Source organism: Pteropus medius, unplaced genomic scaffold, assembly GCF_902729225.1.
Source record: "Pteropus medius unplaced genomic scaffold, Ma_sr-lr_union100, whole genome shotgun sequence".
In the NCBI taxonomy this organism is placed as follows: Eukaryota; Metazoa; Chordata; class Mammalia; order Chiroptera; family Pteropodidae; genus Pteropus; species Pteropus medius.
The window spans coordinates 28,219,674-28,243,889 of record NW_024354875.1 but is presented as its reverse complement, the minus strand read 5'-3'; the positions used below and the strand labels follow the sequence as shown (position 1 = coordinate 28,243,889).

At 30.2% G+C, this 24,216-nt stretch overlaps 1 protein-coding gene across 2 annotated transcripts in view; it reads left to right on the top strand.

Moving 5' to 3' along the window:
- Positions 1 to 24,216, top strand: part of SCN7A (sodium voltage-gated channel alpha subunit 7) — a 70,811-nt gene that overhangs the window by 12,376 nt on the left and 34,219 nt on the right. For both annotated transcript variants that reach the window (XM_039855263.1, XM_039855264.1), the window contains exons 2-10: positions 4,918 to 5,156; positions 8,388 to 8,500; positions 8,851 to 8,940; positions 9,987 to 10,115; positions 11,299 to 11,390; positions 14,207 to 14,413; positions 16,675 to 16,744; positions 17,063 to 17,204; positions 21,859 to 22,065. In XM_039855263.1, coding sequence (XP_039711197.1) covers positions 4,932 to 5,156; positions 8,388 to 8,500; positions 8,851 to 8,940; positions 9,987 to 10,115; positions 11,299 to 11,390; positions 14,207 to 14,413; positions 16,675 to 16,744; positions 17,063 to 17,204; positions 21,859 to 22,065 — 1,275 coding nt within the window. In that variant the 5' untranslated portion in view covers positions 4,918 to 4,931. The remainder of the gene's footprint in view (positions 1 to 4,917; positions 5,157 to 8,387; positions 8,501 to 8,850; positions 8,941 to 9,986; positions 10,116 to 11,298; positions 11,391 to 14,206; positions 14,414 to 16,674; positions 16,745 to 17,062; positions 17,205 to 21,858; positions 22,066 to 24,216) is intronic.

Genomic DNA, 24,216 nt, shown 5'->3' with positions numbered 1-24,216 from the left:
TGCTCTCTATTGTTTCAGCAGCTGCACCTGGAATACATGTTGACTATTTCTATTCTTAGCTATCAAAATACAACTCTGAACAATCTTGCATACATTAATTGGTTTGAGGTTTACCCATTGGGTATGTTCCTACTGCTCAAATTGCTAGGTTAAGATGTATATATTTTTTTAATTTAGAAAACTAGGGCCGGATTTCCTTCTAGAAAAGTTGTATCAATTTACACTACCAAAAAAAGTTTATTAGAGTGCTTATTTCCTCACATACTAGCCAGCACTTTGCTTCATTAAACTAGGACTTCCATTTTAAAGTACTATCAATTCATTTATTTTTGCCTTCTCTTATAAGTTTATTGTTTTTTTATTTTTATTTTACATTTAAATCATTGTGCTATGCAAAATTTATTTGAATGTAAGAAGTGTATGGAGCCAAGAATAATGGGAACTGCCTCATTCTGAACCTGCCCATACATGCTCCATACTTCTTAGATCCTGTGAAACCCTGGAAAAAATTATTATCTGCATTATCTGGTCTTTTCCACTTTGGTTGCAGGAGATCTCCCACATTATTCATACAATAACAAATTCCCTAAGTCTACGTAGAGGATCATCACACTGAGCAGCACCTCTTCCTCTCCAAATTATAGTTCACTGTGCATGATCATCTTAAAGTTTACAAAATTTTACAAAATATTTGACTTTGACAACATTTACGTAAAAAATATTCCAGATGATCCCATTTGACATCAACTTGTCAGCTACTCAATGGTTAAGCTAGTGGTTAAATTATCCCATTAAGCCCATTAGTTTTTTATTAATATCACTAAAGTAGTCATACTGAGATATCAGTTGTTTACACTAAAATATTTACAGCTTCTAAGCACTCTTGTGGTGTGGTTTAAAGGTATTTAAATTAAGATTTAAATACACCTGCATTAGTATCTATCTCCACCACCCAACCAGCTATACAATGAAGTCATGAAAATCATCAATTTCTGTTTCCTCATTTGTAAAATGATGATCACAAGGATGATATACGAGAACATGAGATAATAGAATTTGAAACATCTAGTCTAGTGCCTCAGAAATAGTAGTCACTCAGTAAGTGTGACCATAATTATAATTATCTTAATTATGATAAATATATAATAAATGTTGGCTCATTCGCAAATGCTCGAAAATTATTTTAAGAAAAATACTTTTTTCTATAAGAATGTACTTATTCCTCCCATATTGTTGCTAGTTCTGCTACTTTTAACTGATATCCAAGAGATATGGTTTGCACTTTAATCAACAATATAAAATATTAGTGCGAATGGAACTTGTTAGTGTCCAAACCTGAGTTGACTTTGATATAATTCTTGCCAAAAGCTTACTTTAGCTTTCGATTTTTTTAAAAGGAAATCTAATGGACAGATTAACTATTAATTTTTCTATATTTTTCAGGCTTTACTGTTGTATTAAGATCACTCACCAGAAAGCATAGTGCCTGGACCATATTTTATAAATTCCCCACAGAAATGCTTTTACTGAATTATGATGTAATGATTAATAATTTACAATCGGCCCTTAGCAATCTGGAAGCCATATGCAAATCCATTCCATTTGATAAGCTCTTGCATTTCTTTGTCATACCATAGAAGACAATGACCATGATCAATTCATTCACATAGTCAATAACCCATAGTAGTTTCATTCAACATCAGAATCATCACTAAAGAAATCTTCTGAGATGACTGAGTTAAGAGAGAGAATTAGCACTGACAGAGTCAGTACTGTGGTCCAGGGGTTCTATGTATGGTCTGTTTAACTTCTATGACCTTGGAAATACATGAGGAATTTCAAAGTTTATATTTGAGGTAATATGGCTCAAGCTATGTTATGATACTTGGAAAAAATAATGTTCTCCTTGAGTCTTTTCTGCTTCAACTAAGATACCCTCCATTCTTTTAACTGGTCTATAGAAGGTGTGCTTTGAATCTAATTAATGTTCTGATTCTATTTGAAGACCATCTAGTTTAGGTACATGAGTTATGTGTGGCCATGAATTACAACAGAATAGAGAAAGGCTGCCTCCTTTATATTCCTTAAATCCAGATAAAGATTACATAGTTTTCTTGGTAGATACAAATCAATATTGATTTATATTGCAATTACTATTAAGTAAAACCCCTTAGAAGTTTTCTCTGCTACAAAAACATATTTCTTCTATACAGTACTTGTGGAGATGGAATGCTTTGGTCCAAATTTCAAAACCATACATATAGTCCTCTTATATTTTATTCCACTAGATTTGGCCCACTATTCTAACACATAAAAATATTATCACAATAAAAAATTTATGTTTACTTCCTGCCTATTATGTGGCAATCACTGCACTAGGTATTTTCATCCATATTGTTTTATTTTATCCATATTTAACTCAAAGAGGAATCCCAATTTTATGACTGATTGGTTCAAGAATATTATGTAATCTGACTGAGACTTCTCAGAACGTTAGTAACAGAACTTAGCATCTGAATGCAGGTCTATCTAATTTCGAAGTTCATGATTTTATTTATTTTATTGGTTTATATTAGCCTACAATCATAAGTCATTCAGAAACCATTTAATTCAAGCAATTCCACATAAGGAATTCAATTTTGAAAGTTCATTAACTATTTTAAAAGAAGATTACATATGTAAGGGCAAATTTCACTTGTCTATAACCTGTGTTTATAAATTGTACTTATCCAAAGAATTTCGACTCCCCTAAATAAAGTTGGATATGTAAGGTGTTATTATATATGTGATTGTACGTACATGGTGTATATAAATAATTCATAACAAACTTTTAATGTGTTAGCTTTGTGCATGATATTGAGCAAGATATTTGGAAAATGAGTAAATTTTAAGATAAACAATTGTTAGTTTTCATACCATTAGTCTGAAGAAAGAGCTCCAAATAGATATATGTTAATATTCCTATGCCATATTTCTCTCCTTAAAATTGCTTCACACCCCACCTTTGTAATGTCCTTTGAGGGACTTAAACATAAGAAGCCACCGCTATTATGAAAATGTCCCTCTCTCTGGTCATAAATGACTGAATCAAGAGGAAGGAAATCTATAGGCTGGGCTAGACCAATTAAGAGCATCTTTTTATTTATAGTTTTTCAGATAGAGATTATAGGCATATGGTAGAAACTTAAACTGAGAAATCAAATAAAGATGAGGCTGGGATGGTACTTTTTATGTGTCTTCTTAGAAATAAGCAAAGGAAGCCATATTTTAGATAGGATTCAATAAAAAAATAAATAAAAAAAATAAAGCCCAGAAAACTGTGATTCCATGGAAGACTATAAGGAGTCATCCCAGTACTTAATTTTTCATTTTTTTTCCCAGGACATAGAAATGGACTACACATTCTGCCCTTGGAAGTCTATGAGATTGCCATTTGTATATTTAAACTATCTCCCACATGCCATTCATTTATGTTATGGGCAGGAGTCTGGTTCTTGAAAGCATTAGTACTCCATTAAGATTAATGTCTTTTCTTATTTTCCATTAATAGATAAGTAATGGTCTAAACTATTAAACAACTCAATTTCAATCAATGGTGTAAAATTCTGGTGCAAAATATGTGTGAATACATATGTGTGTAATTTCTGTTTTAGGAAAATGTTATAGAAGGAATTCAGCTAAGGCCAGCACTATAAGAGACAAAATATACTCTTTCAAAATGCCACGATATCAAGTACAGAATTTCTTATTCTTAATTGCAATACTAACATTACAAAGAGGGTTAAGGGGAATGAATAAAGAATAATTAATTGTCACCGAATAGGATCATTTGAAGAAGTAGGTTTTGACAGGAATTAGGTTGGAGAAAATCGGCAAAAGAACATATTTTTATGTGAGAAGAAAGAGCAAGGTTCACGAATGGGGAATTGATGCATAAAATTTTATTGAATGAAGACTAACATGAGTGGCCTGTAGAATGATTTGAAATAGGTAAAGACTAGAATAAGGGAAACCTGTAAAGACTACTACAGCAACCCAGATCCAGAATTACAAAGATGACTTACCTGATGTTGATATCTAAACAATGGATAATATTTAAATACATAATGAAAAATAATTGTAAAGAACATTATTCTCTTCAGCAGAATTGATACCAAAAAAAATTTCATGAGTAATTTTCAAGATAATTAGTTTGTATTTGTATCTTTGTTTTCACAATGGCTAGAAGGTTAAAGAGTGATTCTAGCCATGGGGAAAAACAATAAATTTAGTTTTTTACTTAAGTTTCTGTCATTGGTGGATTAGCCACATAGATAAGTGAGGGAAGATAGTATTTTGGGGAATGTACTTGGTAAGTATCCATGTACAGTAATTAAAACTCTGTGTTTGCCTATGCATTCAACAAGAAGAATATAACAGAGGTGGAAAGACAGAACTTTAAGGGATATCAAAGTTAAAAATTGGAAGGAAGAACTGAGTCAAGGGAAGTTATCAGAGCTATAAGAAGAGTGAAACCCAGAGCCAATGAAAACTGTGTTTAGGGAAATAAATCTAGTCAATGTTTAAATGCAAATGAGGGTGAAATAATTGTATTTTCCCATATCCCACCCCTCTCCCCAAAATTTCTCACTACTTTAGAACTCTTTCATTATAAGGGAGAAATGGAAAGGAAGATTTCAGTAAAAGAAAAAGATTCAATAGATAAGTAAATGAAAGAGTGAATTACTCATGACATTACAAATTAAGGCTAATATTAAATTTAACAAAACCTAGTTTAACAATTCAAGTTTCTACAAAACTCAGGAATCTTCTTTGAATGCATGTATTCAGTTTGCTATTCTCTTTTATTCATACCCTAAGCTTTTGTAATTTAAATTTTATAAAGAACTAAAAAAAAAAAAAATACATTTCTTGCAGGGGCAAAATTGAAAATGGCTTCCCCAGAACCTATGAGCCTTGTCCCTTTCACCAGAGAGTCTCTTGAACTTATGGAACAGCGTATCGCTAAAAAACACAATGAGGAACAGCAAGAAGATTTAAAGCCAAATACTGACTTGGAAGTTGGAAAAGAGCTTCCATTCATTTATGGAAATCTTCTTCAAGGAATGGTGTCAGAGCCCTTGGAAGATGTGGATCCATACTACCAGAATAAAAATGTAAGGATTAATTGAATTTATTATGTCTATATTTTTATTAGACTTGCAGAAATGTAATGAAGATAGGATAAAAAGAGAGAATAAAGAATAAATTAAGAGGTAATCTTGTTATAGAAAACTGCATAACGAATTTCACACGTATTTGAGATTTTTATCTAAAATGCTAAAAAATTTTGCCTAGTTAGTTTGGAGTTACTTTATTTTGTGATAGGCTATACTGTTATGCCTTAATATGATGATTTGTTTTGTGGGAGTATGATGATTGGCTACTTAAGGTAATCAATTTTAAAACAACTATAATATAAAATTTCCATTATATTGTACATAATTTACATTATATTGAACATAATTTCAAATGTTCAACTGATGAGCTCCCTGAGTAGTTAAGAAAATGAAGCCAAACTAAATTTTATTTGTCATTATTGTTCATTCATACATTCATATCCCATCTTTTCTCCACAGTGACTTGACGAATCTACTAAATATTTGAATAATCTAAGAACAAACACAAAATCATAAAAAAATAAGAATAATTATGTTTAAGAAAGGCAGAGATCTGTGTGGACTGACAGAACTGGAAGGATCTTCATTAAGGAAATAAAATTTGAGTTATAGCTTAGAGCAGTGGTCTCCACCCTTTTTGGCTCCAAGGACTGGAGCGCCTATGAGAATCTAATGCTTGATGATCTGAGGTAGAGATGAGGCAGTGATGCTAGATGCTAGCACTGGAGAGTGGCTGCAAATACAAATGAAGCTTTCCTCTCTGCCCGCCGCTTACCTCCTGCTGTGTGGCCCAGTTTTTCCTAATAGCCACATCTAGGAACCAGACTCTGCTAGGGGTTAGTGACCCCTGGCTTAGAGAACACTTCAAATTTTAAAAGCAAAGGGAAAATCTTCTATGAACACGCAAGAACCGAAGTTAATTCTGGAATAGAGAAGAGCAGGGTGATGATAGAATTGAAACCCTTGCAGCTATGTTGCATATTGTGGGAAATAAAATGCAGTAATGGAGATGTCAACATGGATTTAATGTGATGGCCAAAAGACAGATGTGATGAATGAAATATTTAAGTAAGGTTAATCTGGAGATTTCTCAATTACTATTTCATGGAAGAGATAGGATCAGAAAAATGAAATAGGAGAAAGAGTAACCCAGGCTTGAAATAAAACTGAGAACAGGAGGATTTCAAGACTGACTAATAATGCCAAAATTTCCAGCCTGGAAGAATAGTGGTGCTACTGACAAAAATGAAATAACTACAGAAAAAAAAAAGATTAAGTTTGGGGGAGATGAGGATTACCTCCATTGTGGACAAATATAATGTAAAACTCTTGTAGAGCATTTAATGATATTAACAAATGGGTGAAATGCAATTGAACAAAAACTCTGGATGGAAGGCAAAATGATCATGGTGTTTACAACTCTTTTGAATACTTTGCCTTGTGGAAGAATATTGGCATTTTACAGTGTAAATGTATATATTAACAAAAAGACTCCAGAATCTCTGGTAGCCTCCATGGACATTTTGCAACAATAGCTATAAAACACCTGTAAAATCTTGAAAACGTATTAGTGAAAATATAAGTCCTTATCTCAATTATCTATGCTTTCAGTTTTTGCTATGCTTAAGTCATAACAGTTGATATAACACAGTAACCTTAAAGATAACTCTAATATAGCAGAATTCTGAGTTCTTTGTAGTATATAAAGAGTGGTAGGCAAATCTAGGTTTGTTACTGAAGGAAAAAACACACAAATATTTTGAAAGATAAACCAAGCTAAAAACTGCAGAGATAGCTTAGTACAGTATATGTAGTTAATGATGACAGTTATTAAAATTTTGGATTATATTCTATTCTGTTAAAGGAGGAATATAAATTAACAATTCTAAAATTAAATAAACATTTTAACACTTAAACATTAACTGGAAAATTATTACATCTGTACCTATTGTTTTACAATGATATATAAGCTGATTGATTGTATGTACATCTTCTGTGAAGTTTAACATTGTTCTGGAAAATACACAGAAAGCACATTCTAAATAATCAGATCTATTTTCTTTGGTCCTATTAATTTTCTCTTTGCATTTAAAATAGAAATATGAAAATAATTACGTGATAGGCCAAATGTGCACAGATTGTATTTTGGAAAAGTTACTTATTGAGGAAAATTATAGCACAGTTTGATTTTCATTTAGAACATGTATTCAAAAAATATGGACAAATATATATTTATGTCCAGTAATATATTTGGAAATATACACAAATATCAATACCGATATGTGGTTACCATATATGCCTCTGCGTAATTATGTAATTATACATTATGTATAATTATATAATTATACATTATGTAATACTATAGTATATGAGATTATATTTAATACATGTCATTTTAGTATATTATAGTATATTGTATTATATGACATTATATACTATATTATAATTATATAATATTCAGTATTATGAATTTATGCACATGCCATAATAAATTATTTTTCCAAATAGATATGTATATATGTATGTGTGTATATGTGTATCTACATCTACACAGACATATACACTATATGTGTGTACAATATATGTGTACACACATTTTCACTGTGTGTACACATATATTGTAGATAAATACACATATACACACATACATAAATATGACTCATTTTTAGGATATTTTTGATCTTTCATTATTTTGGGTTTTAATGCTTCTGTGTCTCAACATATTATTTTTACACGATGTAATATATGTTTATGTCAATTATAACATACAAGCGGGGTTTTATACCAGAAAACTGGTAATGATTAACATAATGTTTCAGTGCATTGTTATTTTTACTATTGTATTCTGCACCTTATTTACTTTAAAATAAAATTAACTTTTATTTACATTTATCGAATTCTTGTATATTTAAATGCATCACCACAAACCTTTAGGATACAGTTTTCTTTCTATTAGTTCTGCAAGAATACTTGGGATTGGTATGTGGCAAATGGCTTTCTTAGGTAGAACACTGGCCAAAAAAAAAAAAAAATAGTGGTAAGATAAGCCTAAATATCAGTGAAACGAGTTTTTAAAAGGACTATTTAATTTCATTTGTAAAAGACTATCAAAATATAAGAAATGTATAACTGTTGAATTCATGGCTGAAATGAACAATGGCAATATGTTACATAATTGGTTTTAGTTCGTAGTTTTAATTTCACTTGATGCTCTTTTTCACCTTACAGACTTTCATTGTAATAAATAAAAAGAGAACAATCTTCAGATTCAATGCTACCTGGTGTACATTGTCTCCTTTCAATTCAATTAGAAAAACAACTATTAAGATGTTGGTACATCCATATCCTTTTTTATTGGCTTTAGACTGTACTAATATCAAATGCAACAATTGTATTCAAATATTGCTGCAGTTTTTTTATCTTTTGAATTGATATAGCATTTTAGGTCATATTGAAATCTGGATTATAACTGCACTGTGTTCCATTTCTGAGAATACATTTAAATATATTTTCTAGTATGCACAGTAGTGATAAATATTAACAAATCTTAATCTTAATTGTTTTTAATATGAATAGTATATATATTTGACATTAAGAAACTTTTATTTCATATGTGTATATATATATAAACAGATTTTAGAGCATATTTCCAATATTATTTATTATCTATTATTCCTTGACTGTAACCTACCTTTTTCCGACTGTTCATTTTAATGACTGTCCTGACTGACTGCATATATATGTCCATGACTGATTTGCCAAAATGGGGGCCAGCATTACAGTAAGTTATATGATTATGTATAATCTCATGTAAGATTATACTTTATATTTAACATATATTTAACATATGGTATTACAGTACATTATATACTATATATTATAACATCATGTAATTTAATATTTATATTTTATATATAATATACTGTTTGTTGTACATAATGTAATATTTATACACATACCATGATTAATGAATTTTCCAAATAGAAACAAATATATAGATATATAACAATCAGTTTTAATGTTTTTCTGCACTTTCATTATCCTTAGTTAGATTTTAAATGCTTCTATTTTCCAACCTGTTAAGTTAACATTATGCAAATGTTTGAGTCTTTAGCTATGTGTTTATCATTTGAATGATGTCTGTGCTATCATTCAAATGAGGTTCTTTTTTAAAGTTAATTACTAATGATTAATATGTCGATGCCTCAGATTACTATTGCTATCTCACACCTGATTTGCTTCAAACTCAAATAACATTTCTTTCCATTCGGTAAGAAAGTTATTTCTTTTTCTTCCTTTCTGTTCTACTTCTTTTCTCTTTCCTGAGGGATATGAGTAGTTTCACTTGCATTAGACTACAGAGGTAGAAAGGTCCATTAAATTTTCTAGGAATAAAGGTTTTCTTGATGCTATCTCTCAAGTTTAATCATTCTTAAAACTAATTGACTTTAGAAGGTAAATATTATACTCATTGACCATAAAAATCTTTGTATATGCATATAATAAAATTAATTCTTTCACATGCTTTTACAATTCAATTAATTATTGTGTGATTCTCAATGTGGAATAAACTTGATACTTTCATCAAGGACTCGAAAAAACTGATAGTCAAATTTCATAGTTAATGCCATCAGACATAGTCCACCCTAGAAGCCCTATCTAAAGCCCTATCCTATGGTTTAAGGGACACATGCTTTTTTGATTGTTGTCTGGTGGTTGATTTGTTGTTGGTTGATTGGTTGCCAAATAGTTATCACAGACATTGTATTTCAGAGCTGACAACGTATTATTTTCACTTTTAATGTATATGTGAAAATTTTTCTGCAGGAATACTTTGCTTGGAATTTACACACTTGAAATACTTATAAAACTTACTGCAAGAGGCATCTGGGCAGGACCTTTTTATTTCTTTGGTGATCCATGGAACTGGCTTGATTTCACTGTAACTTTGTTTGAGTGAGTGTTTCTTTAAGTTACGAAAATCTTGATACCTTTCTAAGCAAATGCTTTTCATAAAAAATATTGAGGATAACAAAATTTTCGGCCTGCAAAAATTTGAAAATAAAGAATATTTCATAAATTACAGTTAAAATGAGTTCTCTTAGGTAACTCCTACCGAGCTAGTCCTTGGAATAGGCAATAAAAATTAAAGGAATGGGGTATTATTTCTGTTTTCTATATGAAGCAAAGATGATAGGGGTAGAATATTTGCTTTTAAAGTTTTTATTTTCAGTGAGCAGAAAATCTGGAGACTTATGTATTTATTTTTTCAATGCGTCTGTTTAATGTACTCTGTGTTATGACTGAAGAAATGATTGCGGGCATTAAATTCCTGTTAAAGTAATTTAAAATTGATATTCTATTTATAGACTTCAGTTTAAATTAAAAAAAATAATCTTTGTAAAGGTCAGTAATCAGTGTCTGCAATGTTGTAAGCAATCAAAAAATAGTAGCTAATATCATTATAATTATTATCATTGCAATCACTACTGTTTCTGTTATTTGTCATTATTTCTGGTATTGCTGTTATCAAACACTTAGCTAATACAGCTAACACTTTCATAGCTCTTAGTACGTGCCAGATGTTCTTCTAAGTGGACCCTGTCCATAGGCAATCTGGATACAGAGTCTGTGCTCTTAACCACTATGCACCTTGACTTCTGCCAACATCACCATTACCATTATCATCATCATCATCATCATTATCACTATCATCAAAATCACCACCACCATCATCTAAAGTTTAAATCCTTAAAAAGGAGCTTATTCCTTTAAAAAAACTATGAATTTTAAATTTCTTTTTATTAGATAACAAATTATTTATAAACATGATATACAGTATTTGATATGGAATTAAGAGTACTCACAGTGTCAAAATTTTATAAATGCTCATAATTTGTGGATTAATATTTACATGGCTACTTTGCATTTGTAGCAATCTTTATCTTCCAATCAGTAATAAAATTATTTGCAAATGAAATAATGAGAGCAAGGGAATTATAATGAAATAATAATTACTATCTATAATAATAATAATGGATATATGGTTTTAAAAATAAGTTTCAAAGAATATAAAAAGGCAAAGAGAAGTAGCATAGACTCAATGTGACTTCTAAATAACTCTTAACTAATTCCACAGGCACGTAACAAGCTATTCGCCTCTAAACTTCGTTTCAACATTTAGAATTGCAAGAAATTTGAGAATTTTGAAAATTATCCCTTTAAACCAAGGTAAGTAATGGCACCGAATTTTTTCTTTTTGTTTTTTTTTTTTGTTTTTATGTACTCCCATATATTCACTGGAACTCCTCTGTTATTATTTGAAGATATATAAATTGAGTAGTGGTTCAGCTTTGAAATCAATGAATTATCTGATCTTGAAATTTACTTCTGCCACTATAGGAAAGGCACGAAAAAAATAGCACATTTGACTGTTATTTATTTATATAGAGATGAGTTTACTACTTATGACAAAACGCAGAGATTAATCAAAAATATTTTTCTATTTTTTTATTTATTTTTATATCTTAAATATGAACTTTTATAAAATTGTTCCTAGACTTCTAAGAGAGATAACAGTTTACACAGATATCTAATCTACTTTCTTCTTTTCCTTATTGAATCTAAAATCCAGATGAAATGAACAAAGTAATATAAAATAAAATACATTCCCTTTTGCTGTGAGTGCTTAGATAGGGTGCATTCCATATGCCACAAAGTTCAATGAAATTATGCTAAATAAGGTTGTGACTATGTTGATGGAAGATGCTGAGGACTACTTATAGCTCTCATTCTTGAAGATATCCTAAAAAGCCCACCAATACCTAACTTGTTATTCAAAATTAATAAAAACAGTCAGATAGGAACAGCTCCACCCAGAGTTCTTTTGGCTGCTATGAGTCAGAATATTATGAAATAGTTGGGTCAATAAACCCAGGGGCAAGTGTGATAATACCAAAAGTAAGATCTTATATGGTGAAATTACAGTAGATACAGTTTCATTTTTGATGTAGAGAGTACATTTGTTCAAAATAAGAACTTAAGTTTGATACAGTTTCTCAAATTAGATTTATTTTATCTAAAATATTAGATGAAAAAAAGTAAGAAATTAAATCAGAAATAAACTCCACAAGAAATATACCTGAACTAAAACAAAATGAAAGTTTAAAAAATAAAAAGAAAGGGAATGTCATACTAGGAAATCAGAATCAAAATTGGCATATGGTTCAGAACTTTGAATGGTAGATAACAATGAAAATTATTAATAAATTTGATTCTGTAAAATTGGATGGTGACTTTTTTACCTTCAAACAAAATGTCACCACTTAAATTAAAACTCACAAAAAATTTGCTTTATATGTATATATGTGTGTGTATGTACATATACATATATATACACACATATTCTTATTTAAGAATTGCCACTCTTAAAAATAATTTCAACAAAACAATATGACAAAAATTTCCAGTACAATAATATTTAGAGAACTCATGATAGTTACCAAATAAAAAGTAGACAGTGAAAATATACATATTTTTAAAGTTTGTTATGGTAATCAGAAATTACATCAAAATACAGTGATTCAATTTTTTTCTAATAAATTGAAAATAATGCTTTCTTAAAAATCTTTTGTTTTTAATGAGGCATGACTATATACATGTAGTAGTCTGATTTATACATTGTTTTAACAGCTGTTAAAAGAAATTTGAATATATCTATCAATACATAAATGTGGTCATATATTTTGACACAGAAATTCCATTTCTAATATAACACTTAAAAAAGACTAGCATATAGCAAAAAAAAAAAATTAATGGCATAATTCCAAGTGGCAAAAGTAGGCTGTAAGCATGTATTTTAATATTATTAATTTAAATTGAATATTTAATCTAGATATCACATTTTTTTAACCACAGGAATAACTTTATTTCAACCCTATTCTTTTATACTCAAGACATCCAATCATCCGAGGAAGTCATTTAAAAAAGAGATTTGCAATAATCACAGTAATATATGAAATATAGGTATTATTATCCTCATTTTAAAGATAATAAAATGGAGGCATAGAAATATTGATAATTTGCTCAATATCACAGAGCTGGTGTGTTCTCATACATTTTTGAGCTGAGCAGTTATTAGGATCCTAAATATAAACAGACCAACAAATAAGAGAGAAAGGGAAAAAGAAAGGAAGAAAGGGATAAAGGAAGGAAGGAGGGAAGGTAGGAATGAAAGGAATAAGGAAGGGAGGAAAGAAGGAAGGAAGGAAGGAAGGGAGGAAGGGAAGAAGGGGGGAAGAGAGGAAGAGAGGGAGGGAGGACGGAAGGGAGATAGGTAAGTAGGTTGTAGTTTCATCTATGAAGTACAATTACATTTTTTTTTGTCTCTTATTTTCTGTTTTCAGAATTAGGCATGTATTTAATAATTAGAAAAATGAATGTGCTTAAATAAACCCAACTTTAAGTTTGAATTCTCAATTAGTAAGTACTCTAAGTACAACCTGCATATATCGCAGTTGTGTATTATTCTCATTTCTAATCATTATTTTTTTCACATTTTATTTAATCGGCTTCCAAAATTGAATTCTTAATAAGTTAAAGAACAGTATAGAATACTGCTATTTCAAACTATTTTTGTTTCAACAATATCTACAACTCGTTTTCATTTATAACTCTATACCTGTACTTGACTTATAAACAAAGGTGAATGGTGTGAAAAGCAGTAACCAAGAGCAAAAATTAGTCATTTAAAATTTGACTAATTTTAAATTGACTAATTTTAAAATTAGTCAAACAAATGTATGACTAATTTTAAAATATATTGTATCTGAATTATTTTGTCAGGTGTAATAAATTAGCATAATACAGAAACCTCAAAGATTGAGTTTTTATTCATTTTATTTATTAGATCTAGATAATGATGAATTAGATTATAAAACACAAAGCTACCAATTAACGATGGATTATGCACTTGCCATGGGAGAAGTTTGCTAATGCTACTTTACTAAGATATTTTATTTGATCAAAATAAACTTTTTTCTTTTCAGGCCTGAAGACTTATCTAGGGATCCTGCTCCATTGTTTGAAAAAACTTGCTGGTGTCATTATCCTTACTCTGTTTTTTCTGAATGTATTTTCTCTAATTGGGATGGGGCTCTTCATGGGCAACCTGAAGCATAAATGTTTGCGATGGCCCCAAGAAAATGAAACTGAAACCCTATACAACAAAACTAGAAACCCACATTATCTTCGAGGTAAGAATCACTTGCCATCTATGTCAAAAATTAAAATTTTTCTTAGTGAGAGATTGGTCTTCACAGAAACATGAACTGTCAACTTCAGAACAAATTCGACTTTAGATTGTAAATGTAAATGCTGTAACTATGCTCAAGGACTAATTTGGATGTTTCATTTATCAGGATAGCAAAGTTCAAAGCTTTAGACATTTAGATAAGGGAAACCTAAGTTCGGAATTGCTAAATTTTATTTTTTTAAATAAATAAATACGATCAGTCTTATTTGCAATTTCATCAGAGTAGAATTCTTATAATACTACCTTTCTTTAATAAAGTCATTTATTTAAAATATAAATTTAAGTTTACTCATTAGAAACTTTGTGATGACCTTACAAATGAAAAACATGACCTACAATATAGAAATTCTTACTCTTGTTTCAATTACTGCTGTTCATTTTAAATACTTTGAGTTATACTTTACTAAATAATGAAAATATGTTAGGCTAATAGAAATAATGCCAAATAGGTATCGCTTAACTCTTATGTATAAGTAATTTACGTGCTTGATCATATATCTTCACCATAATCCTGCAGAAGAAACATAAATAATCCCTGTTACAAACAAGGAAACAGAAGTTCAGAGAAATTTAGAATGTTCCAGTGTACTGCAACTACTTGGTGGCAAAATTAGAATTCTAATGAAGCTCGATCTGGTTTTAGAAGCTTTCTCTTTTTCCCAGGCCATACTCTTATTGGATTTTTCTCTCATATTTAAATTATCACGTCCTTTCTGACAGTATTTAGAAAAAACTAAAAGCACATTTTTTAACTAATAAAATTTAAATGTTGATAAATCTTATGTAGTCCTATATTAGTTATATTTGTACTTTAGATTTAACAAGTTCTAAAACAAATCAATAAATTTTATTCTTTGGTTTACCCTGGAATATAATTATGATGCAAGTAATACAAAATTATTAGTATGTGAGTATGTGAAATGTTTGCTGTTATATGTGTCTGTTTCAAGGTCTCAGTTTTAGTGGTAAGGACTACAGGAGATAGATATTAGATTCCAATTGAAATACCCTTTGGTTTCTTTGACATTGTAACAAAAATATGCTAATTCCTTTAAAAATAAACAATTTTTGCTATTTCACAGTTTTTTGTTAAGAAAACAGAGTCCAGGTTCTTTTCATCTTTGTTAATGTATAATATTATAAAGAAATCACTTTTGAAAGATTACCACTTTCAAATTTGTTCCATTCTAGCCATTCCATTTCAAATATCATGTTAGGAATTGCTGAAAATATTACATTTGTACAACATTATTTAACCTAATTGCTATGTCATAGTCCTTCTATTTAGAAGACTACTTGAGACTGCCCAGTTCTACTAATGTCAAATTTCATTTGGTTTTTGACTGCCATTCAAAAGATTTGATCAGTGATTCTTAACTATTTATGATTTAAAAATTCTTCTAAAATTATTTTGGGTGACAAATTAAAGTGACATTATTTGAGACTGGAGAAATTAAATTTTGTATACATAATATACATACAAATTTAAATATGTTTATATGTATATATGTACTCACATATACACTGAGGACTGCTCTCTGTGATTTGAATTCAGAACCTAAAAAACTATGCTCCTAAGCATACATGTTCACAACCTTGGTAACTGGTATCTGTAAATACACAATTTACATTTTGATTAACAGCAAGTAAGGATACCTGGATAAATTATATGGGCTATGACTCAGATCGACTTGGGTTGTAGTGAAAATTAGATGACATCAGGAAAGGAACTAGCACTGGATGATCAATGTAGAAAAATAAGCTTCGAAGTAGAAAGAGAATGGAAATTAAACCCAGAGACAGAAAACTCCAATCTTCTGCTCAGGAAGATCATCAGGAATAAACCCTGGAAGAAAAGGTGCTCAGCCTTCAAAAAGATTAGTTTTGGGAATTCTTCCTTTAGGGGTCTAGTCATACCTGGCTGGTTATGTTTATTTTCCTGAACTCTAATTTCGAGAAGGATTCTCTTCTTTCTATGCTGAGTTTTGTCACTTTCAGGGCAATGAAGTAGATAGATTGCCAGAGGCCTTTTGACCTGTGCATAAGATGCTAGAACAGCCTCCTAGATTAAAAAGGCCAGGCTATAGCCTCATTCCTAAGTATAGAGAGGGGTGTTCATCTTCTGTACAGGGTTAAATGGATTTCAGCTATGCTATTCACTCAAGATTTCTTATAGAATATTATTTCTTTCCTATTTTTCAGAAATAGAAAACTTCTATCATTTGGAAGGAGAAAGATATGCTCTCCTTTGTGGCAACAGAACAGATGCTGGGTAAGTGATGTTAATGTTTCCTTCTATTAAGTCAATATCACCAGATCAGTAGTATTTATTGAATAATTATTGTTTTTACTGATGGTTCCCATTTGATTACATTATTTCATTTTATCATCAAAACCATGTTGAGAAATGTACAGTATGGAATATTATTAATCCAATCTTACCATAAAAAAAAACAATAGACAGACTAGCTAAATGATTTATTCAAGGTCAAAAGGCTAGTAAAATGACAGATGGTCTATATTTATGATTTGGCTGTTATCTGAAAGTCACCTAAGAGTAAGCAATTTTTCTTTTCTTTGTCTTTTTTAGTCAGTGTCCTGAAGGATATGTGTGTGTAAAAGCTGGCACAAATCCTGATGATGGCTACACAAATTTTGACAATTTCGGCTGGGCTTTATTAGCTCTATTCCGGTTAATGACACAGGATTACCCTGAAGCACTTTATCACCAGGTAAGAACAGAGAAAATCTGCTGTGTAAGAATGATACCATGCTCCATGCTCCTCCCTTCTAAAATAATGGTCAAATATAATGTAATACATCACATGTTTATGTGAAGAAAATTTGAAGACAGAAAGGGAACCAGAATTATTAAATGTCAAACTATATCCTAACTCTGTGCCGAAGTCTGTGCTCTTATGTATGATATCTCATTTAATCTTTAAAACAATTCTACATGATTTTATATGAAGACACTAAGATCAAAATGACTGAGTAACCTCCCTAAAATTATATAGATGTGCTGGAGATCACTGTCTTGCTCTGTCTGTGATATCATATATTTGATATTAACTAAGTTAAGAATTTTTCTAGGTACAAATTCTTTAGTCAAAAATTTTAACCTTTGAGATTACCAAGTATTAAACAATTGTTTATTGAATACCTACAATGTGCTATTTCTTTTCAATTCTTCTATTTTTTTATACCTCTTTATTATTCAATCATGCTTCAGTTGTAACAGAAGACTTATTGTTATGAGACTGAAATCCAAATCTCAGGATTTGGATTTCAGTCTCATAACAATAAGTCTGTCTATCTTTATAATTGAGAGTCTGTCTATCTTTATAATTGATGATTTGTGTATTATAGTTTCTCAGAAAGATATAATATTAAAATGGAGTTTCAGTTTTTCTTTTAAGAAAAGTTTTATCACAGTAGAATATATAATGCTGTGTTAGCAGCATAGTTAATATCAAGTGATAGATAAAATAAACAAATAACTTATATTCCAAAAGTAGTTACAGTTGAAGACCAGTCTTTTTTAAAACACACACATACCCCATAGTTTTTATGATTGGATAGATAAATTATTGTGTGTGTGTGTGTGTGTGTGTATACAACCCATTAATAATGATGGGATAATGTAATATACTTTTGGCACAAAGGTTCATAATCTATTATTAAATAAAAATCAAGTGAACCATAGATGTAATATAATTATATTTCTAGTTAAATACATGAAAATATTACAAATAACATTTTTCTTTATGCAGACTATATTTTTCTAATTTTTTAAGTTTAGCATTTATATTATTATTTTTGAAAGTATGTAAATTATACCATAAAGAACATAGTCAATAATGTTGTAATAACTGTGTATGGTATTAGATGCTTACTAGATTTATCTGGGTGATCACTTCATAAGTTCTATAAATTCCTAATCACTGTTGTACACCTGAAACTAATATAATATTGTATATCAACTGCAATTGAAAAGTTAAAAAATTAAAAAAAAAATTCGAGCAAGCATTAATGCCTTCTCCGCAATACTAGGAACTTATTTCCAAAATAATCTTATTGTGTTATCCTCCTTCGAAAATGCTTCAGAGGTTTCCATATTCCTGTAGAATGAAGTTCAAAGTCCATATGCATGATACATAGAACCCTTTAAAATCTAGTTTCTGCATGCTTCTCCAGATTTATTTCCTAACAATATCCCAATATATACTTTTTGCTTCATTCTAGTGTAAAAAAGACTTGCTTTTTCTTACATGAGTTTATCCCCTAATTTCTTGTTTCAATCTATGTTGAAAATAATCTAATGTACACTCTGCCTAAATTCAAACTTCATTTTGTCTTTTGTCTCACATCTCAAATTCATGCCTAAAAGCCAAATTTCTTCCTTGAGGTTTTCTCCAAGCTATTCTTTCAGAGTTAGGCATATCCTACACCACAATTCCACAGTATCCTGTAATTGCTTCTGATTGTGGTTATTCTAATTATTTGTTCAGCAATTCTTTCCACTAGGAGACAAACTACCTAAAAAGATGTATTTTGTTTTATTTTAATTTTGTGTTCTCAGCATCTAACACATAGAAGTACTTAATAAACAAAAATATAAGTGAATATTTATGGATTATATCACTTTATAGATTAATAAATGTCTTGCCTTTTTTTACAGCCCTCTGTGTGTTAGCTAATTTTCTTGTTAGCATTGATTTAAAGCAAATTCTTTTTCACTATCACCGAAATGAGTAATCAGTCTGGGAATGCCCTAGTGTTGGAGTCCATACAGTATCTCATCATTATTACACTCTAAATTTTATTGACTAGTGTAGATAAGATTTTCTTTGATTTAGACTGGATTTATACTGAGCATTGTCCTAAACTAAACTGACTATGGATAGGGAAATTCAGTGATTATTCTCAAAGAGAACACCACTTATCTTGGAGAATATTATTCTCCATTCCTTCAATAAATATATATTTTATCCATACTCTTTGATACACCATGGGTACAGAAATGAACAAAACAAAATACCAATGCTCATTGAATAGAATTATGTTTAACAATAATGTTTATTGCATATTTCCCATAGGCTAAGATCTTTGCATGCAGTTTCATTTGATTTTCATAACAGAACTATGAAATGGGGATATAATTAGCCCCAGTTTTATGCTAAAATATAATAGAACTAGAATTTGTACACCGTTTCATCCTAATAAGTGTGCATACTTTTTTCTTCCACCAACTTCATGTTGGGAAAAGAGCAAATTTTTGGATTTAGGCATACCTCATAGCTGTGAGATCTTTGGCAAGTCATTTTTCCTATCTAATTTTCATCTTTCTTCTGCACTTTGGGAATAATAACAAATACCACATAAACATGTTGCACAGAATTAGTGAAATAAAAACATAAAGTATTTATGAATGTGCATGGCCTACAGCATACACCATAATATCTACTACTGACTCCTGATTATACTATCATAAATGACAGCTAGTTCAGTGGGAAAAATATTTAACCAAATTCTAAATAACTGACTCACTGGGATAATAAGGTTCATTCAAAATACTTTTAAAGACAAATATGCTATTGATTAATAAGAAATTATTTCTGACTGAATGTTAGAACTTCCTATTAATCAGTAAACATTCTTAAATCTGTTACATCAATACAATATTTTCTATAAAAAATGCTGCTTACTAATTCAAATGGATGCTTAAAACTTAAAATTATTTAAAATTTTTTCTTGAATTCTTTTCATATACTTTTAACCAATGAGAATTAATCAGTGAAGTACAGTTTGGATTTATAATGTCTTCTTATACTTTTCTAAATTTTAAAATTTTCTGAACTATCTTAGGTAATTGTTATGACATAAAAGCTAGTTAATACTTAATTTCAAAATCTAAAATTTTGTATTTTTCTATCTAAAAATGAATTCATGTAAGGGAATTATATGACTTTCCTATGATTCACCCAGATGTTCTTCACCAAAGCAGGTGTTCTGACAGATATAGAATTAATTCTGGTTCCCACCCCTTTTTAATTAAACTTATTGGGGTCGCATTGATTAATAAAATTATATAGATTTCAAGTGTACAATTCAATAATATGTCGTATGTATATTGCATTGTGTGTTCACCACCCAAAGTCAAATCTCCTTCCATTGCCACATATTTGACCCCCTTTCTCTCTATCTAGCTCTCCCCACTGCCCCTTTTCCCTCTGGTAATCACTAAACTGTTGTCTGTGTCTATGAGTTTTTGTCTTTTTCATTGGTTGCTTTCAGTTTTATATCCCATATATTAGTGAAGCCATATCATTCTCAACTTTCTATCTGACTTACATTTTCATAACAGATATTATGGTGTATGCTGTAGGCCATGCACATTTCTGTCTGACTTACATGGATAATCTCGTGATTCATCCATGTTGTCACAAATGGCAGTATTTCATCTTATGACTAATATTCCATTGTATATATGTACCATATCTTCTTTATCCAATCATTATTGAAGAACATTTTGATTGTTTCCACGTCTTAGCCACTGTGAATAATGCTCCAATGAACATCAGAGTGCATATATCATTATGAATAAATTTTTCAAATTTTTGAGGTAGATACCCAGAAGAGGGATTGCTGGGTCATACAGTAATTCTCTTCTTAATATTTTGAGGAACCTTTATACTGTTTTCCATCGTGGCTATGCCAGTTTACATTCCAACCAGCCGTGTATGTGTTTCTTTTTCCCCATAACTTCTCCAATACTTGTTGTTACTTCTCTTATTGATAATAACCATTCTTACATATGTGAGGTGGTATCTCGTGGTTTTAATATTTTCATTTTGCTACTATCTAGTGAAAAGGAGTATCTTCTTATATGTCTGTTGGCCATTTGTACGAATAACTGATTTTGTGACTTGGTGTGATGTTTCCATAAAGTAATGATCAGAAGAAAGTAATCTCTAAACATTCATTCTCTGACATTATTAAGTTTTATATATTTAAAGATTCTACTGCAAAGAAAATAATATTTCACATCCAGATTGTTCAGCTTTCTTTATTGAGTGATGACAATTTTTCTTTCAATGTTTTCTCTATTAATGAAGACATAAAAGTCAAATGGTCATCCTAAATTAATTAAATTATTCAATTCTTTGGTTTTATACCATATATTTTATACCTGATATATGTTTAAAATTGAAAAGCTTTTGCTTATTTCTCCAGGTAAAGCCAGTACTTAAACTGTCTTGTGATTATATTCCACTTATGACTAAATTATTTTCATAACACATTTTATTTTTAATTTTAAAATAGGAGATTACAAGAAGACAAGTAATATTCCCTTCTTTTATCCTGTTTTCCACCTCTCTTTAGATCCTTTATGCTTCTGGAAAGGTCTACATGATATTTTTTGTTGTAATAAGTTTTTGGTTTGCCTTTTATATGGCAAGTTTGTTCTTGGGCATAGTTGCTATGTCTTATGAAGAAGAAAAGCAGACTGCTGTTGAAAAAGCTAAGAAGACTGAACCAAAATTTCATCACACTTTAAAAGAACTTCAAGAAGGAAACGAGGACACTGAGGTATAAATTTTTTTAAATGTTTCTTAGAATCACAGAGTTTGAGTTATCTTCTCAAGGTTTTGGAGTATATTGCCTTCTACTACATGCTCAATATCTATGTTATACATGATAAGAAAATCAAATCTTTAGAATTTAGAATCTTTTCATTTAGAATCTTTAAATGATAAGAGGACTCACTTTTGCTACATAATGTTTCTTCCTGAGTTCACTATGGTAAGAATGAGCAGCACCTTTTTTTTTTTTTTTTTTTAATGCAGAACACTTCTTTATTATAGCAATATATTAAACAAATATAACTTTAAATGTTCACAACCATACCAACTGTTCATTGTCATAATGACTGATGTTATTCAGCTTATTCAAATTTGGGGAATAGCTTAGATAATTCTTGAAATTCACTAACCTTCATAAAAACATGGGATTGAAATGCATATACATGTTTTTGTTAAGAGTATATAAATTTTTACTCTCCTGACTTTATTCATAATCTCAACATTTTTATATATCCTAAGAGAATTAACCAAACTCAAAGCCTTTTATTACTAAGAGAACCAGCACAGTTATATTTGCCAATGACAACAGCCTTAAGAGTTAATGAATACAGGTCAAGATGGCAGATGTGCCAGGCCTTTTCGTGATGGAAATATGCAAACATGCTATAGCCTTTGTCCACAGGAGAAGGCGCCAGAACCTGGTGGAATAGATGAGGATGCCCACAACACCTGGGCAAGGGGTAATCGCCACCATAAAAATAGCCATGGAGCCCAGTAGTGACTAGTGCTAATCAAGAGAGTGGCCAACATCTTTAAAGATTTCTTTAATATAAATACCATATGATTTCACTTATATGCAGAATCTAAGGAACAAAAGAATGAACTAATCAAAAACAGACTCACAAATATAGTAGACAATTTGCTGTTGGACATAAGAGAGGGGCATAGGTGGGCTGGGAGAATGGGGTGAAGGGTTAAAGAAGTACAAATTAGTAGTTGATAGATGGCTAGGTGGAGGGCCAGGGGAGGGAGGGAGCATTGGGGGATCGTTTTATGAACTATATAGATGTCTAACCAATGTACTGTATACTTGAAATTAATTAAAATAACAATTATTTTTTTAAAAAAGAACATAAGATAGTTCTCAGAACCATAATAATCAGATGTGTTTGAATTACATTCCAGTCCTATGAAGGGAGATGAAAGAAGCTTCTCTCTTTTACAATTACAGACTCTCTGAGAACAAGGATCATGTTTTAGTCACTACTAATACCTAGTGCAATTCTTGGCATATCAGCAGCAGCTAATAACTGTGTGATCAATAATTAAATAAATGAATGAATTAGCATTAAAGCTATCACTAGAACAATATAACCTTATATAGTCAAGTCAGAAATAAATGTGTTTCTGAAAAGATGTGGGTATTCCAGTCATTGTTATATTGTATGAATCTCTAATAAATTTATTCATTCATTTACTTATTTTAAAAAAAGTTTCTTTAATATACACATTTTTTGTCCAAAATGTGTAGTACTACTACTGATAAACTATGAATTTGTTTTTTTTTTTCAAATTCGACTTTTCTTAATGCAGTTATAGTTTATTAATTTAAACATGCTCTGGGCCGTACATCAAAATCAAATTTGGAAAATTTCGGTGTTCAATTCAGTGATAGTGCCTTCCATAATTTAGAAATTATAAAGTACTAACAGCATGGATGAAAGTACAGAACCGAAGTTGTAAAAAGAGGGGGGAAATCACTTTATTGGATTTCTAGCTCCTTCAAGAGGAAATGTACTATGCATCATGATAATAGGGAATTATTTTATCCATGAAATAATTAAATCCATGATTAGTAAAATATAAAAAATGTTTACTCTAATTTTCAATTATTTTAGAGTTATCTTCAAATATATTTTCAGAGCACAATACTTCTCTTATTTCAGGATGAGATGCCCTATTAACTCTGCTTAAGAACTTGGATTATTTCTCATTTTCCAGTATCTCTATTCACTTGGCTGCTCTGGATCACATAAAGCCTTTTTGATTTTAATTAATATCTTTCAATTATAAAGAATTTCTTTTCTTGGAAGAGTACTAGAACATTTTGTCATGCAAAGTTTTCTGAGAAATGAGAGTGAAAACCATTTTCACAGGA